The sequence below is a fragment of the Rhinolophus hipposideros genome (genome assembly GCF_964194185.1).
Source record: "Rhinolophus hipposideros genome assembly, chromosome: 3".
In the NCBI taxonomy this organism is placed as follows: domain Eukaryota; kingdom Metazoa; phylum Chordata; class Mammalia; order Chiroptera; family Rhinolophidae; genus Rhinolophus; species Rhinolophus hipposideros.
Genome location: NC_138049.1, coordinates 4588687 through 4605705, shown reverse-complemented (window position 1 = coordinate 4605705; position 17019 = coordinate 4588687). Strand labels below are relative to the sequence as shown.

Here is a 17019-nt window from a genome sequence, read left to right as displayed (position 1 = left end):
TACCAATACACGCTCATTGAGAGAATAGGCTTCATTCAGTGTGTCAGGACCTTAGCTTCCCTCGTCTTTTCCTAAGTGAAACGCATGGCTGTAGTCACATGCAATCTGTTTTAAGGCTCCGGCATAGAAACGGTTGTGGTGTGCGGGCCCCATCTAAGTGCTCACTGCGTTCTTGTGTTTTCCATGTGTAGGCAGAGGGAGAAGACAGCCTGAAGAAGATGCAGCTGATGGAGCTCGCGATTCTGAATGGCACCTACAGAGACGCCAACATTAAATCACGTAAGAATGAGACTGAGGCCCAGGGCTACAGCCCTCTCAGCTGTTTGTCCACAAGCCTTTCTCCTTTGGGCAGCACAACACATGAACAGTTAAACAAAGGGGAGAGTAGAAGTAATTGTCCCTTGATAGGAGGCTGACAGTCCTATTTTTACTGTTCCGCGAATTGAGAACACACTCTTGATTTTACTTTATGCCAGCATGTCTGTAAGTTTTGGGTTTATAAACTTTTCTTTTGATGAAATTTCAACTTCTAAATTCAAGAGTCTTGAGTAAATTTCTTACTCTGTTAACTACAGATCTAAGGCTTCTAGCTTATTATGTTACATTTATGAAAAGGACGCAAAAAAAAAAATCATCTTTTTTTAAAGCTAATTTGGAATGTATCTGAATGCAGTGATCCTTCTGTTGAATTCTGTCCTTTCACCCGGCTTGCATGTTTTCCCTCCAGTATTTTTTCTCTATTGATTTTATATGTGAGTTCACAGAGAGCAGTAGGAGATACTATTTTAAGTCCAGCTTTTTCCTTTATATATATTTGTGCATGCTTTCATAAGCTAAAGAGGATTGTTTTTTATATTTAAAATTATTATGTGAAATTTACATTTTGACAGCCTAAGGTTTACACATTTGTATGAATATAGTTTCATATTTAAATTATTAATTTTTTAAAGAAATTGAATTTTAAAGCTCTAGCCAATTTTCCAAAATGTAGACAACCTGGTGGGTTTAGAAGTGGCTACTTTACAAATGCTTGGCTTCCATTTACTCGTGAGAATGAGCATATCATTAATAGTCATGTATTTAGGAATGGGACATTTAGTGTATTATTTTTCTATGATGAAGTTTATTCCTACCTGTGCAGGAAATTTATATATAATTAGTGGTTACTTGACTTAATAACAATAAAAATTTCTTCAATTTGAAACTGAAGCTACTCTTTAGAAATACACCAAAGGCTGTATTTCTGTGGACTCCAATTAAAAATTTTTTTAACATCTTTTCATGCAAGTGTTTTCTTGTGCTTCTGCATGCACCTTTAGTCTCAAGAGATTTTAAAAACAGAGATATATCAAATATGAACTAAATATAACCTTTTTTAATGGTCTTGTTCATTTTTGTTTGTTTGTTTTTTACAGTGGCTTTTTAATTTTTGCACATTCATTCTTAATCACATTGGGAAAGGGGCAGCTGTTTGCATTTGATTGGTGTGCTTTGGCATTTCCGTGTGATCAGCGCATGTACTAATGATTTCCTTTTATTTTTCTTCTTTCCTGCTTTTTCCTTTCTTTTTCCTACTTCCCTCTCGTTTTCTGTATTTTACACCACTGTCTCTACACTTCCTTCTAACTTTCTTTGCTTACTGTAGCAGCCCTTGCCTTTTCTCTTGCAGCAACAGCCCAGGCTGCTCCAAGGATTATTACTGGGCCTGCGCCTGTTCTCCCACCAGCTGCCCTGCGTACTCCTACGCCAGCTGGCCCTACCATAATGCCTTTGATCAGACAAATACAGACCGCGGTCATGCCAAACGGAACTCCTCACCCAACTGCTGCAATAGTTCCTCCAGGGCCAGAAGCTGGTTTAATCTACACACCCTATGAATACCCCTACACGTTGGCGCCAGCTACGTCAATCCTTGAGTATCCTATTGAACCTAGTGGTGTATTAGGTAAGTTGTTTTCTCTGTATGGTTAACAGTTTTCCTCATAACTTTTGCTGCGCCAGCCTTTGAAAACATTGTATCAGTTTTAGAGAGGCAAGACAAGTTTCCACTAGGAAAGACTGAAGACTAAGTTTTGTTTTATTTCAGCCCCCCATAAGGGCTTGCCTTGTAAATAATTTCACCTTAGATTTATTCAGATTCTTTTTGGTAATTCAGATTCACTTTGGATGGGTATATTTGCTATGAATATTTTAAACAGGAAATACTTTTCACTTTTGACATCAGTGAGGTCCTCGTGAGTTTCAGATCCTACCCATTGGCCTACTTCTCCCATCCCCTTTGCCACCCAAAGTTAGATTCTTTTTGTAGCACAGATTTGTCAGCTAAATTTTCATTCTCTATGTGAAAAGTATTGTGAGAGAGATTTTTCTAAACTGTAATTGTGTATGTGTTTTCTAATATTTGTGATCACTTAAAATATGAAAGGACACCAGTAAATAGCTTCATTCTTTGGGTTTCTTCAGTTTTTCTCTTTTGGAGTCCTAGTTAATATTAAACATAAGAGAAATTCTTAATTTCGATAGCACAGTACGGAATTGCTAAGTAAGTACCAAGTCGCTGAGTTAGAATCACACTTGAGGCAAAAATTAAGGTCATACTATAAACGCTCAGTTTTACATGAACATGTGCTTGAAAAAGACATTACCGATGCCTTTTTTTTATAGAGTGGATTGAAATGCCAGTCATGCCTGATATTTCAGCCCATTGACTTGCTGGAGGAAGGACTAGAGTACAGCAGCTGTTAAAACACGACCAGTCAATGTGGAACAGGCTGCTTCCGTGCTTGCTGCCCCTTTGTTTTACCAGACAGAATTTGAATTCTTTTTTTCCTTGAATTGTACATGACCTTGGTGCTGCATGCATGCTGTTGACTCTTAGGACTTTGATCTTTTAAGTTTTTTTTTTTCCAGCATTAATACTGATTTATCAAAATTTGAAAGCCTTTAATGAACCTGGACACAGAGATTTAAACTTGAAAACTCATTGTTCAATTAAAGAAAGCCACAATGCTCTGTATGTTATCTGTGTGTGTGCATGCACTCAGGTGCCCATTGTTTCATGAACAAATACATTTTATTGTACCTGTTTCCCAGTTATCTCTAAATCATTGTATAAAGTATTACAGGTCAGAATTCTACCATAGAACTGTTTATGCGAAGCTTGTTTCTGTTGCATATTTCTTGAAGCATTTTAAAAATAACATGTAACATATAACCTGTTTACCTTTTCCTTTCTGTTAACGCTCTGTCCTGTGGCCCCATGCCTGCTCCTCCCCCAGAGCTCCTCCCTGCTGCACGCACAGCGTCTGTTCGAGGAGTTCGACTGTTGCTTCCTGCAGGGCTGGCACTCTTAGCCACCAGCTGCTATTCCAGCACTCTCAATGCAAGATCTCACTGATTTTGCCTCGTGAAATGATACTTGTATAAGATTAGTTTATCTAAAGTGAAAAATGGCTGATGGACCAGTTTACTGCTTAGAATCAGCAAGAGGCACTGCAAAATTTGTTCCTCATTTCAAAGCAATGTGGTTTATTTGTTGTGTTGGAAAATTTTTAGTTATAATCCTTAATTATATTACACTGACAAATTAAAAGCAAAACATACAGATGCCTAGTTGGCATTCATAAGATGAACAATAATGAGTACTACCTAAATGACAAAGATCCATTATGATCAATTTTATTTCTTGCTTTGCCATCTAAGCAGTAAAACCTATTGATTGACCACTTGAAGAATTAAGACAATTATTTCAAATTGCTAAGCTATAGTAAATTTGCACACAGATAACATGCATGCTATATATCAAGTCTCACATCATTTGAAAATAAGCAGTGCCCTTCAAAACAGATGCAGACATGTGTGTTGGTGGTAGTGAGGAGAGTGGTATTAGCATCAAATCGTCATTGATGACTAATTTTTAATTCCCTTCCTTTTATCTTTAGGTATGGCTTTCCCAACGAAAGGCTAAGAATTCAAGAACGGTCTTAACTGAACCCTCATCAGATCTGAATTTAACAAATGCTTAGTCTCAGCAGCCTTCGGGGGTGGGGTGGGAGGGAAGCTTAGCCTAGCAGTCAGTGACTTACTTGCACTTTTTGCACACTGATAGAAAGTAAAAGTATGTTATTAATTTGGTTTAGTCTGTAATCTTACAAAGTAACGGTAATTTTAAAGGAGTGTGTAGTAGTATACTGACTGCTAAGTGTACTATACTGTTTGCTTTACTAATCACCTAATTCATTGCAGTTCATACTTATTGACTCAAAAGTTTAAAACCACAGTCTGTAGGCTTTAAGAGTTGCTTTTAAACCTTTTTAAGTGATAAACTCTGGAAGTGTTCTTAAGGTTTAGGAAACAATTGTCAGTATTAAACGTGGTATTATTTAAGTAGTCCTGCTGCAAGAAGGCACTTCAGTGAATATGTGACTAGTAAAGCTTGAATATGTTTGGATCTAATAGCATTCATGAAATACTGTAACTTGGGATTGTAAATGAATGGATGAAATAGGTTAAGGCCAAGATGTTTGAACTAAATGCAATATTAATAGATGCATATATACGCAACATACTATGGTTAATTTTAAAACTACTGTGCCTTAATGTGTTTCTTAAAACGAAACTTTTGTAGTAAATTAACATTTGAAATCCATTTTGATAAACCTGCTGTTAATGTTTGTTTTCTTTTCCCTTGTGAATGTTTTCTAACTTTGTCTTGGTAATTGCAATTTAACTAGGTGCGGTGGCTACTAAAGTTCGAAGGCACGATATGCGTGTCCATCCTTACCAAAGGATTGTGACCGCAGACCGAGGTTAGTTTAGTTCTGCAGTTCTTGTTTATAAGAAATGCGCTTGGTGTCCATACAATTTGCAACACCACACCTGATGGAAAAATATATAACTGCTTACCTGCACACCATTTCTTTTCCTTTTCTGAATTAATTTATAATAATTGACAGATTTAAGGGTTGGGGTTTTTTTTTTCTCCCTTCATATTTTAACTTATTACATCTTATTAGTATGTACTATGATTTATTCCTACTAAAACATAAATTAGTCCATTTGGGAAGCTATAAATTTTGTTTTTGCCTTATTTTTCAGTAATAATTTTTGTGAAAATTTTACCTTTTAATTGTTCTGAAATTTTGGGTTGGTTTTGCAAAATGAACTGAGCAGATGGTGCTTTAATGAGAGAAGTAAGGGAATGCCTCCTGTATTCTTTTGGAGAAAATTGAAGATTTAGTTTCCATACATATTTGAGCCACTGTATAAACGTGAGGACATACATGTCAAGTACTTAGCCAAAATCAACAAAGTCAGGACTGTGAACTTAACTCTGATGCAGTGGAGTTTTTTATAAATCAGAAAATCATTTCCCTTTTGTATTTTCTTCCAAAATGGATCCTTTGATTTTTTTTTTCTTTTTTTTTTCTTTTGTTATTGTCTGCTGCTAAAATATTATCTAAAGGTAAACCATCTCTTAAACTTCTGTGGTGACATGAATCCAGCTGTTTGAATATCTTTTATGACTAACCTGTGACTGGAAAATAAGTCTTCATTTTTCTCCTTTTCAACATTTGTGATTTGTGTCCTATATATGCCCTTGGACCCCTTTATAAATTATTCATGTTTATTAAGGAGTGATATTTTCGGTTTATTGACATTGAATTGTTTTGTGAGTTTGTCATCACAAGATAGGAATCTGAAGCAAGGTAGAAAAGCATTTTTTACAAGCTTTTATTATGGCACATTTATTACCTACTAATAGGTTGATCAAAGTCTCTAATGTTAGTGGGGAAAGTGATGGTTTCACATCCCAATTCTATATCTTCTGTGAACTTATGAAAGACCTGCCTGCTTTGCATAGTTATCTTGAATATGGATGATAAATATTGGACACAGCTGTTGTCCACATCAGAATGAAATACTTTTACAAAGATATTGATGATATTTATTTAGCATCATATATAATTCAAGAGCCTTGAAGACTTTTAATTAATACATTACTTGTAGTGATTATTTAATGGACAAAATAAATAGACCCCTAAGCTCAACGATTATCTGTGGCGATGATACTCCTTGTAAGTGTGTCGCTACCCTTCTTGCATCAGAACAAGTCTCCTAGTGAAGGAGGACATTGTTAGAAGAAAAAGTCACTTGGATTGAAAGAATCCCGATAATTCCATGAATAAATAGAAACTTTTTTTCACATTGTTAATGTCTAAAAGAATTCTAAAGAGTATTTTAAAGTAGTTTTTCTTCTGTTAACCTTTATGCCCCTTTTAGATTTCTCATAATTTTGTTTCAACACAACAATTATTGGCCTATTTAATACTCCAGTCCTTGAGATGGCTGAAAATATTAGGAAGATTTGACTGCATTAGGAAACAACAACACATTCCATGCATGGCTCTGTTGCAGTTATATGTGTTTTGATTAGTCCTGTCACTGTTTTTTTGTTGTTGTTTTTTTTCAAAAATTGCAATGTCAGCAAACCGAAATGCTACCATTTTTCCCTCTAAGTAACAGAATAGTTTGTATACTGCTGTTATTATCACTGAATGCACTCACTGGGTCTAAGGAAGATGTCTGAAGTCCTTCGCTTAAATTATTTTATGATACTACTGTTTTCTCTATTTTTGAGGGTTTTTTAATTTTTTAATCTTTTGAAGGGAAGATTAATATTAGTGTTCATTTAATGCAAGGAAACTCAGTCCTTGGACCTATAACCATGTAATTCTATATGAACAGTTAGAACACTGCATGGTTGATGAATATCTAGTTTTTTACTAAAAATAAACCCACCTCTACACATATTGAAAAACTGAATTTGAAGCCTATAAAAGACCAACTGACTTTTTAGTTGTAATGAACCGTAAGTGATTTTACACGGTTGACACACCTGTGTGTACTGTAGGAGGCCAGGACTTGGCAGAGGATGTATTTTAGGTGTACTGGTATATACATAAAGGGTAGTTTGCTTTGTTTGTATATTCCATATGCAAAAAAAAAATCAGAATATTTCTGAATAAGGATTTTGCAAAAACCATTATTTACGTAATTTGTATAAGAAATTTAATACAATTTTAATCAAAATTTTGAGTAAGCAAAAATGCTTTAAGATTCTCTTTCTGGAGTACCTATGGAATGGTATGACTACATCATGTTAAATATTTATTTTCTTTGATTTTGGGATAGCCGTTTTTATTTTAAATAAAATTTCACTATTTTGAAGAAGTTCAGGGAAGATTTGGTCACACTCAAGATACAGTATTTTTGTAGTATTTATAAACTATCCTAAATGATAGACTATAAAAAGCATTTTTGTTATATGAAGGTAAACCAGTCCATTATATAGCTCACGTAAACTCTGTGAACATTACACCTACTGGGTCTGATTTGTGAAGTGGCACAGAATCTACCTTTGCACTGAATAATTTTCATATCTCCTCTGCCTTAGTCACAGTGGCAACAGTACAGAAAATTCTATCAAACCTCAGAATTTAGTAGCAATAATTAAGCTGTTGAATGAGTCTTAAATCATACTACTGTTAAGTGGACCAAGTTTGGTGACGCGAAATGGGACAGAGATTGATTAAGGACATGGGGAACGATTACTTTTCCACTTGAGAACTACTTTATGTTTTACTGTAATTTTTTTAAAATTTTTTGTTCCGTTTGTTATTTTTCAAAAGAAAATAGTATTTACAGGTGGCTTTTAAAATATATAAAGCAGGAATGTATATGAAATGTCAGATTTTATTGTATTTGCAGAGAATTAGCTTTGAAATTGAATAAAGAAAGCTGTTTGTAGTTTTAAACTGCCTTATCGGTATCAGTTAGAAATTTCTTCTATTTTTTGATGTACTTAGAGCTTTTTGAGTATAGAATTTTAAATGGCAGGATTTTACAGTGTTTACATGCAAGTGCATTTTATAAGTGTTCTATATGTGTAAAATAGTATTTTCAACTGGAAAATGTTGGCCAGTGCAGAAGGCCTGGCCTTTTTCTGGTTCCCATGATGTTGCCTACACTGCTAGACTACAATTTAGTGTTGCTTTGTATCATGAGGCCAAGGAATTCCATGTTGTTTGTACATAGAATAATTGAAAAAGCAATAAACATTTATTGAACAAAAGAAACCTTGTTTGGCCCAGAGTTTATGTTGAACCAAATTGTTCACAGAAATTAAAATACCTTTAGATTCAATTCTGTTAATCATCAGTTATTAATAATCACATCCATCATTAATAGTTGCTTTAATGCTTGCATCTGAGAGAATACTAATGCTTAATAGCAGTCAGATACTGATAACTGCACTGACTGTTTCAAAATTCTGTATACCAAACCTATTCATTGTTGTTGTTTTCCGGTTTCCTTCATTGACTGCTACTAACTATTAGTTGTTAGTTACATTTTATTTCTATTTTTTTCCTGTTAACCGGTTTTTATTTTTTTTTATTTTTGTTTTTGTTTTTTTGTGGGAGTGGGCTCTCCTTCATTTGTTCAAATCATGATATGAAGTTGTCATGATTTTTATTGTATTCTGTAGATGGTGTCAATCAGTTTGTCAGAATTAAACATGCTTTTTTTATTAGTTGTGATTAGTTTTTCATGTTGTCATTAAGCCGTCACTAGCTGAAACTAATCTCTTCTCTATCTTTTCTTTTCTTTTTTTTTTTTTTTGTTTTGTTTTTTGTTTCTAACCACCCAGCCGCCACCGGCAACTAACCTATGACCTTCTGACCTCTGAACTCTTCACCCAATGATGACCTGACCATGCCTGCCTGCTGATCAGTTAACTGGTAATCGCCTTTGCTTGCCTGTCGTCAGTGCAGCGAGCTGAGGCACTTGTCCGTTCGTCTTACCATCTAACCAAACAAAAGACAAAGAAATCGTTGTCCTCCAACTCAGCTTTTGGTTCTTTTTTGTTTTTTCCTTTTTTTTTTTTTTTCCTGTTTGGGTGAAAGTGGTTCTAGAAACTGCACTGAATAGTAGTAAAGCAATAAGGCCCAATTCATCCCACAGCACTGGTCCTCTTTTAAAGTCCCACCCTAAGCGAACGGTAAGAAGGCCTCACTTCAGAAGGGGAGACAGATGGCCCTTAACTACTCAGTGACAGAGGCAGTTACTGTGAGAGACTTGGAGGAATCTCTTCTTCTCATAGCGAGTCTAAGCTCTCTGAATGTACTGTGTGGTGATGCATCATGCATGAACCTTTGGTCAGGGATGTCATTGGTGAAGTGATTTCAAAAAGTATTCAAAATTTGATACGCTGTTTAGTCTCTACAGTGCCCTCAGAGGGCAGAAGTTGCAGCCTTTTTTATATTGCCTGCCAAAATTTGAAGTATTAGAAGTGTGCCATGAGAGAACAACTTAACAAGGAATTGTGAAAAGTAATGCAAAGAACAAAACTGCAACACTATTTTTAAAAAGAGAAATATCTGAGTTAAAATTACTGAACCTTTATTTTACACCTTCTTAAAAAAAATATACGAGAACAAGGTACATGCATTATGTGTCACATTACTGGGCAAACTGTTCAAATATTTTTTTTAAACCTCCCTGTATAGAAAAAATCATTAAGGATGTAAAAGCCATGCTTGCCTATTTGCTGTATACATGTAATGAAATTGTAGATAAAAGTGTAGTGCATTGAAACAAATGATCAAAAGTAGATACTTTTACTATACAAGGGTGCTGGTGCAGAAAAAAATATATATATTTTTGGAAATGTAGCATTTTATACTTTCAAGTGTTATAAAAAAAAAAAGAAAAAGAACAAAGAAACCCTTTATTTCATTAAATGATTTTTTCTGGTGGTTGTCAAGAAACAAAAGACCAAAAGAGCCTTTTTGTCTTTCTTTTTTATTTTTTAAGTATTGGAATAAGTCTAAAGAAAAGAAAGTGCCTTATTTTTCTTCATGGTCATTTAGTCAAGTGTCTCATAAGATCAGCTCCTCCCTCGGAATACAAGTTCATACATGTTATTCAGTGCCCAGTATGTGCAAGAAGATATGAGGGGAGACAAATGAGTTGATGGTTTGAATTATATAATTTTTGCCACGTTACCTTGATACAAATTTGCCAAATCTGATACTGTGAAATAATTTGATAATTTTTCTAATGTCTAACAAGTAAGTTTTAAAACATCATTCTTTTAAAATCATAATTGATTGCTTTCGGTTATTGCAATATTTAATGTTAGCCCAAAGGATTCTGAGATAAAAATTATGTGTGATTTGAACATCAGTTTACAGACAAAATTATAGCTTTGTTTTATTCGGAGAAGGGGATGTATGTTGGATTCTATCTTATTAATTGGAAGTTAATAGTATACTTAGCAAACATTTTCAAAAAAAGGAATCTTTGTGATTTTCATTCTGGAAAATAGTGTTTTTTAAATGACCCAAACGTAATGAGACTTCTTTCTACCACACGAGATCACTTGGGTCGTTCATATCTTTGCTGGTCTTAATAACCAACCTAAGCTGCCCTACCCCACACACATTTTTTTTTTCTAACTATAAAAGAATGTGAAAAACTAGCATTGTGCATATAAACACTCAACTACGTGAGTTGAAGCTTCCAATTTGTCATGGAATTCAGTTAGTTTTTGTAGTTGAAGCTATTTGTGCACAGAGCCTCTCTATCTAAAAACACTTTTAGTGAGTAGTCATTAACTGCTCAGTACCAGACGTGGCAAATACCTAGGGCAGTGGGTCCCCAGCTCATCAACTCGTTCCCTCTTCCATACCTTCCCAGTCAAAGGTCAGCAGTAAGCTCAGTCAGCACCTTCGTGGTGACCTCCATCACCTGGTCTCACTTGGAAACCGGTTTCAGTTTATTTACTATGCAATAGACATTCATTGCTTTGTATCGGCTAGCTTTGGTTCCATGTGCCACTGCTTTGTCTTTCTGTTACACATACAGTTGTTTTGGTTTATTTACAATATATGCTGTGCCATTTTGGTTTTTATTTTGTTTGGTTGGTGAATAAATTTGCGACACTCAAACACTTGAGGTGGTAGTAGTTTAAAAACGATACCAGTATTTGATCCAGTTTCATCTCAACTGTGTTATACCTGGACATTTTAGACGTTTATCAAAGGTCTTTTATGGGGAAGAAAGTAAATGTATGAAATACATGTGTGACATTTATGAGTAATGTTGGCTCTGAACAAACTTTTGAAAACTTAGTTGACACAATTTTGGATCAACTGAAAAAAAAAAGCATGACTTTTGAAATCTCTGAATGCCTTGGTTCTCAGTATTATCATTCTTTATTGAATTTATTTCTTATTAAAATATGTAGTTTTTAAGACTTTTTTTGACAGTATTATGTAATTTTTTAGCGTGGGTAGATGGGAGTGTCGCTTGTATGTTACCGTACAGCAGACATGTATTTTTGTCTATTCTTTATTATCTTAGTAGTTTCATGCTGTGTATGTACCATAACCAACCTATTGCCTATGAGAAACATGTAAGATAATGTATTTACAGCCATTGTTACAAGTTTATAATGTATTTTTCTATCTTGTTTTATATGTATGTTATATAACATTCAAAAAATTTTTTTCTTGATTGAGAAAAGGATACAAAATGCAAAATCCACAATTTTGATATCTGAAAATTGCCAATTGTTTTGCAGTACTTTATTATATTGGGTGTCGTGTCTTTCTTGGGCTTTTTAGTTAGCTAATGAATGAATACATTAGACACTTTTGGGTTTTAGTTGGGATTTTACATAGCTTGCATTTTAATTCTTTGGTTCTTTGCTGTTTCTATTAACCCATGGCATTATTTTAATAAATGTTATAATACCAACCTACTAACTCTGGACTATGTCTGTTTATTAACCTTTACGTGTTTAATTAAATAAACAAATAAAGACAAAAGAATGTAAAGTCTTGAATTACTGGACTAACCCTGAAGAAAGTGACCACAGATAACATAGCGTGACGTGTTTTTTTGTTGTGTGTCAGCTGACAATTCCGCACACTACTGTTAAAATGGCTTTGGTTATTCTTTTCCCTTGTGGGGGAGATGCCAGTAGAGACGGGAACAAAATAGCTTTGGTTCGAGGCCGTCTTCTAGTCTTGCCACTTGCCTTTCGGCCTCTGCGTTACTAATTCCACACTTTCTTATTCTTCCTTTTCCAAAATAATCACTATCTGCTCACAGCATAAAAAGTAAAGAGATTCGTTGTAACGAAGTCCCCAAGAAACCAGTTTGATTCTTTGTTGAACCTTTTCTTTAATTTCTATAAGCGGGTAATGTTATGGTTACATTATAAAGCAAAGAATCTGCTGAGGTTTTGTCTTTTCAGATTTATGTTTTAATTGGACGCATTTCCTTTACAAAGTGTTTTATCTGTTTTAGCCAGCTGTTCCTTTGGGGGTGCTCACCACAGGTGAAGCCAGAGGTGGAGTGGCTTGGTTTCTCACAACAGCCATTGACCATGACAATCCGCCCCACGTGACTCTGCCCCAGATACCAGACAACATTTTCAGCTTTCCTCAGGTGTTCTCTCTCTCTCACCTGCTAGAGTGCAGTCAGAATGTACCATTACTACAGGAAGTTTAAGGGACAAGGACACTGGCATTTGGGAAATTAGATATCATTAAAATGTCTTGCATGCAAGTGAATTTAAGAACCTTCATTCGATATCTTCATGCCTTTCTTGCCTGCAGCCTAGGTAAATTGCTATGAATTCTTGCATTTAACTCTTGAAGTGCGTTTTTATTTCACAGATGTTGGTAATCTCCTTTTCTGTGAAACAGTTCTGGATAATAAAATCTTAGGATGAATTTTTGCATTTGTAAATAATGGCTTATTTTTGTAAATTATGTTTTATTTATTTTAAAGTTCTAAAATTTGGGGCTGGAATGAGTCGCATGTTGTAGAAGACATAGCTAGCTGCCCATACCAATATGCTTTTAACCTGTCCAAGTATCCCCATATTTATTTATTCCCATAGTATATGTACATATGTGAAATACATAGGATAGTGATAACAGCTGATTGAATCGTAATTGAGATGGTCATATGAATTGTTTATCTGATGGGGGGGTTGTTTATTATCGGTAGGTAGACAGCTTTAATATACTACCATCTGTAAAAGTTCTCATTGCCATACAGTTCATATATTATTCTGTAGGAATCTGAAGATGTCTGTCAAGCTGCTATACACAAGTCATGGTACCATGTCACTTAGCTTGATGAATTTCTGTGCACTTACTGTAGTCTCCGACGCCTGTGGATGCAGTCTCGTCTCACTTTCAGTTGAGGGTACTTTATAATGTCCTATTGTCACCTTTTACATGTTGGAAAAGTTGCAAAATGCCCTTTTTAAAAGGTGAAAATAACATTACAAATCCCATTTTTATTCAGTCTGTGATAGTATTTAAACATGAAATTAACTGAATTCTTAGAATGATAAAATGCCAGTCAGTATTTTTTACTATTTGGTAAAACAATTGAAAGTTAAGCTTTCAGTCAAGAAGTTGGTCAGATTAATGTAGTTAGTAGTTAATGCTTTTTTTATTCTCAGGTAAAGTGTCAAAGAATAAAGAAGGTCCGATGAAAGTAGACACTCACATCCACCCTCGTGCAGTTGCTTCACGCTTGGCAGAGCCCGCCTAAAGGCCCCCCCCACCCCGTGAAGCCACACTGTGCGTTGGTGTACACAGCATAGGTGGGGAGGTCAAGTTTTCTAAGTAAACTAGGTAAATACGAAGGATCTCAATTTTCTAGTGCATCAAAAGCAGACAGTAGGTTTAAATGAAATTGTTCATTACCAAATCAAGAATCTTTTTTACCAGCGTAGCCGAACACTTATTATATATGAGAGTCTAAGTTTCTCCTGTCTGGTGGTGGGGAGGGGTGCAGGGCGGGGTGGTTTGCTTGTTTGGGATGAGAGGTCTTCATTCCTTGATAACAGTTACTTACAGTATTTCCAGTAAGTGATTTTTAATAGGATGAAATGGATTGCTAAATTAGAGTCCACTATTTAATAGCAAAAATTACTCAAAACTTTTGGAACTTACAAACTGTAAGAAGTACATAAGGTAATTTTTTAACATCACAAATTCCCTAATACCTTTATTTAAAGTGGAAAAATAATTCATTTTACATACACTTTTAGAAATATTCACATGGTACACATCTAATTTTATCTGTGGTTTCTTTAAAATTATCTAAATTGAAATGTCTTTGTTATGAAGAGACTTAAAATTATAGAAGTACTGGAACTCAATGCTGAATCAAACTGGTTCACCTAAGCATAGAACTCTCCTTTCTGTGTTTCTGCTGCACTAATACTGGGGACGGGGGAAGGAAGAATTAACTCAGAGTAGAAGCGAGTGGTGGGTGAAGCAGGTAGCAACTTAACACTGCGTATGGTTTTGCTGTCTCTTCTTGGCAAAAGACCGTATTGTGGAACAAAGCTCAGCTCCCAGTGTAAAAAAAAAAAAAATGCATCTTTTTAAGAATGCTATCACTCAGCAGTTTTGATCACCAAATATGTCTTTTATGGTTTATATTGTGGTGTGTATCAAACGTTTAGAATTGTACTTGCAGAATTTGTATGTAGAGAGAAAAGTTGGACTAGGTCTTCCCAAGTCACGTGAATGGAGAGCCCCGTCTGCCTGTGCATGAAGTGCAATAAGCCAACTGGAGGAAGTGGTGCCCTTCGTCCTCGAGACACCTGCAGCTGCAAACGCTGCGGGTGCCCCCCAAGCCCTCTGTATAAATATCAGAATAAATGCACATTTTTCATTTTTACTGATGGTTTTACTATTTAAAGAAAACACAAGAATCTGACATTCTGGAGCTGGAATGTGACCATAATGTTTGCCCTGATTGCAGTGATGAAAAAGAAATCCGTAAACACACTTCTACAGTGCTCCTCAGTCGGGTACACATCCAAATTAGTTGTCGTTTCTAATTGAGAAACTCAGGTACGATTTGTACGTAGATGTTTGAAAAAGAAAAGAATGCTGACCAAATCTTGATCTCGGCTATGTGAAAATGACTTGTTTTATCAATTTCTTGAACAAAGGAGGATTGGTAGAAAGTTTCCAGTGTTTTGAAACCTTTAAGAGTTTATGTTGACATCTATGTTTTATGACTCCGTGCATCTTAAGTTTCCCAGTTCTTTTTCATACACTATCCAAGTTCTCCTTCTGATCACTCATTAGAACCTTCAGTTTCCTTGGCAGTATCCTTTTTACACACTTCTAAAAGGAGCTGACACAGGTAGGACCCAGAGCACCAGACAGACTAAAAGCAGCAGCCATTCGCCAAGTCTGCACTTCTGCAAAGATCAAAATACCCAGAAAGCTCAAGTCTGGATTCTCATGGTATCCTTTAGCTGAAACCACCATTTCGCTAACCCCCTCTAAACCAAGTACTTCCCCAGTTAGTCACTGCCCGACACTTCTTACTGCTCCTGGAGTGACAAATGTGCTGCAGGTTTCGTTTCCCATCTTGCTTCATTTATGGCACCTCCCTGGTGCCTTGAAGCGGGCTTCGGAGCTTGACTCTCCTGATCCAGAGGCACTTTTAACTCTTCAAACGCCAAGCTAGTTTCTCAAAGGGTATAATGTAAAACAGGCTTTAATGTTTTTCCTCTTTAAAAATCAGGTGAATGTGGTTTCTAAACCAAAAGTATTTGTCTGTCATCATCATCCATACATACTTTATTTCTTAGTATTTAATAAAAGAGAAATTTCTATTAAGTGAGTAGAGGGATGAGGTTACATTTGGATTTCCTTAATATAATTTTTTGTAATCTGCGACCTCTAGTAATTCTGGTTTCGTTAGAAAGCAGTTAAACTAATATTTAACAGTTGTGTTAAACATATTCCTCATCTAAAAGTAAATAGTGATGAGTTTGGGATCACATTGTTTCCAGAAAAATGTATATTAAAATTAGATTATTTCAGTTAAGCGCTGTTTTGTGATATATATAAAGAGCACAGACCACCATAAAAGTGCTGCTGTTCGTGTGCTAGACAGTTTCAGAGCGTCTCAAAATTAGTATACAAATTTAACAGTGATTGTGTTTTCCTAATGTGTGCTCTGGTTACTTAACTGGATACTAATGAAAGTTACGGGGGGAAATGATTGAGCAAAATAAAATATTTGCAAATGAATCCACAAGTATTTTCTTGCAGAACTATTCAAGTTGGTACTACAAATTTCATGATCACTCCTTTAACTTAGAGCTCCCATTACGTATCAGGATTGGGAATAAATGAAGTACCTTGGCTAGGCTTGAAACCTGAATTTTCAAAGGTGCTCATACCACTGTTTTAAATGATTTAGTCCATGAAATTAGAACAAATGCAAGTAGAAAGTTGCTTTGAATACATCTTAATTAAATGGTTTATATTAATGAATGATGCTTTTGCCCGGTTTTCTCACTCGGGTAAAAGGGCACTACAAAATTTGTTCAAAGGTTAAACTTATTCCACATGGTAGGAAAATGTAAAACTTGTTCATGGGTGGAGCACTACATGTGTGAAAACACCTAAGGATGCAAGAAGCTAAGATCTAAATTGATACGTGAGGAAAGCACTAGAATGACAAATCAAATGTACAAACACCCCACTCTAAACCATTCAGGCATCAATTTTTTTTGGATATTAGTGGTAAAGTTGATTCTTGAGTCAAAGGTGGAAATTAAACTGGGAAAGTGATATCAGTAGATATCATTGTTGATATTGTAGATACCTCCCTTTGCTCTTGGAGCTTTTATAATAAAAGCAACCTGGCATGGACAGACACAGAAGAAAATGTGTTTTATGTATTCAAAAGGGCACTGCATTGTCATTGAATTCTATGTAAATCTATTTGACAGATTCTGTACTATTCAAGGAAAACATTAATGATGTGGACCTCACCAATTACCTATGTGCCATTTAGCCGGCAGACACCAAGAAGACCCTGTAAATACTTTGACTACTCCAGAGAGGTGTTAACCTGAATTTTTCGGAACCGCTGGTTGGTTACAGTGTA

The 17019-nt window shown here is 35.4% G+C and overlaps 1 protein-coding gene across 7 annotated transcripts in view; it reads left to right on the top strand.

Moving 5' to 3' along the window:
- QKI (QKI, KH domain containing RNA binding) overlaps positions 1–11872 on the top strand; it is a 144544-nt gene extending 132672 nt beyond the window's left edge. Inside the window, exons 5-8 of one of the 7 annotated variants that reach the window (XR_013992095.1) lie at positions 192–279; positions 1646–1945; positions 3942–4808; positions 8711–10974. Coding sequence is in view for 6 of the 7 variants with exons in the window: in XM_081030515.1 (XP_080886641.1) it covers positions 192–279; positions 1646–1945; positions 4734–4808; positions 8711–8727 (480 nt within the window). In the remaining variant the exon portion in view is untranslated. Of the gene's footprint in view, positions 1–191; positions 280–1645; positions 1946–2664; positions 8139–8710 lie in introns of those variants that run through there. The other 6 variants (XM_081030515.1, XM_081030516.1, XM_081030514.1 and 3 more) reach the window with 6 other exon arrangements.
- Positions 11873–17019: the final 5147 nt, after the last annotated feature.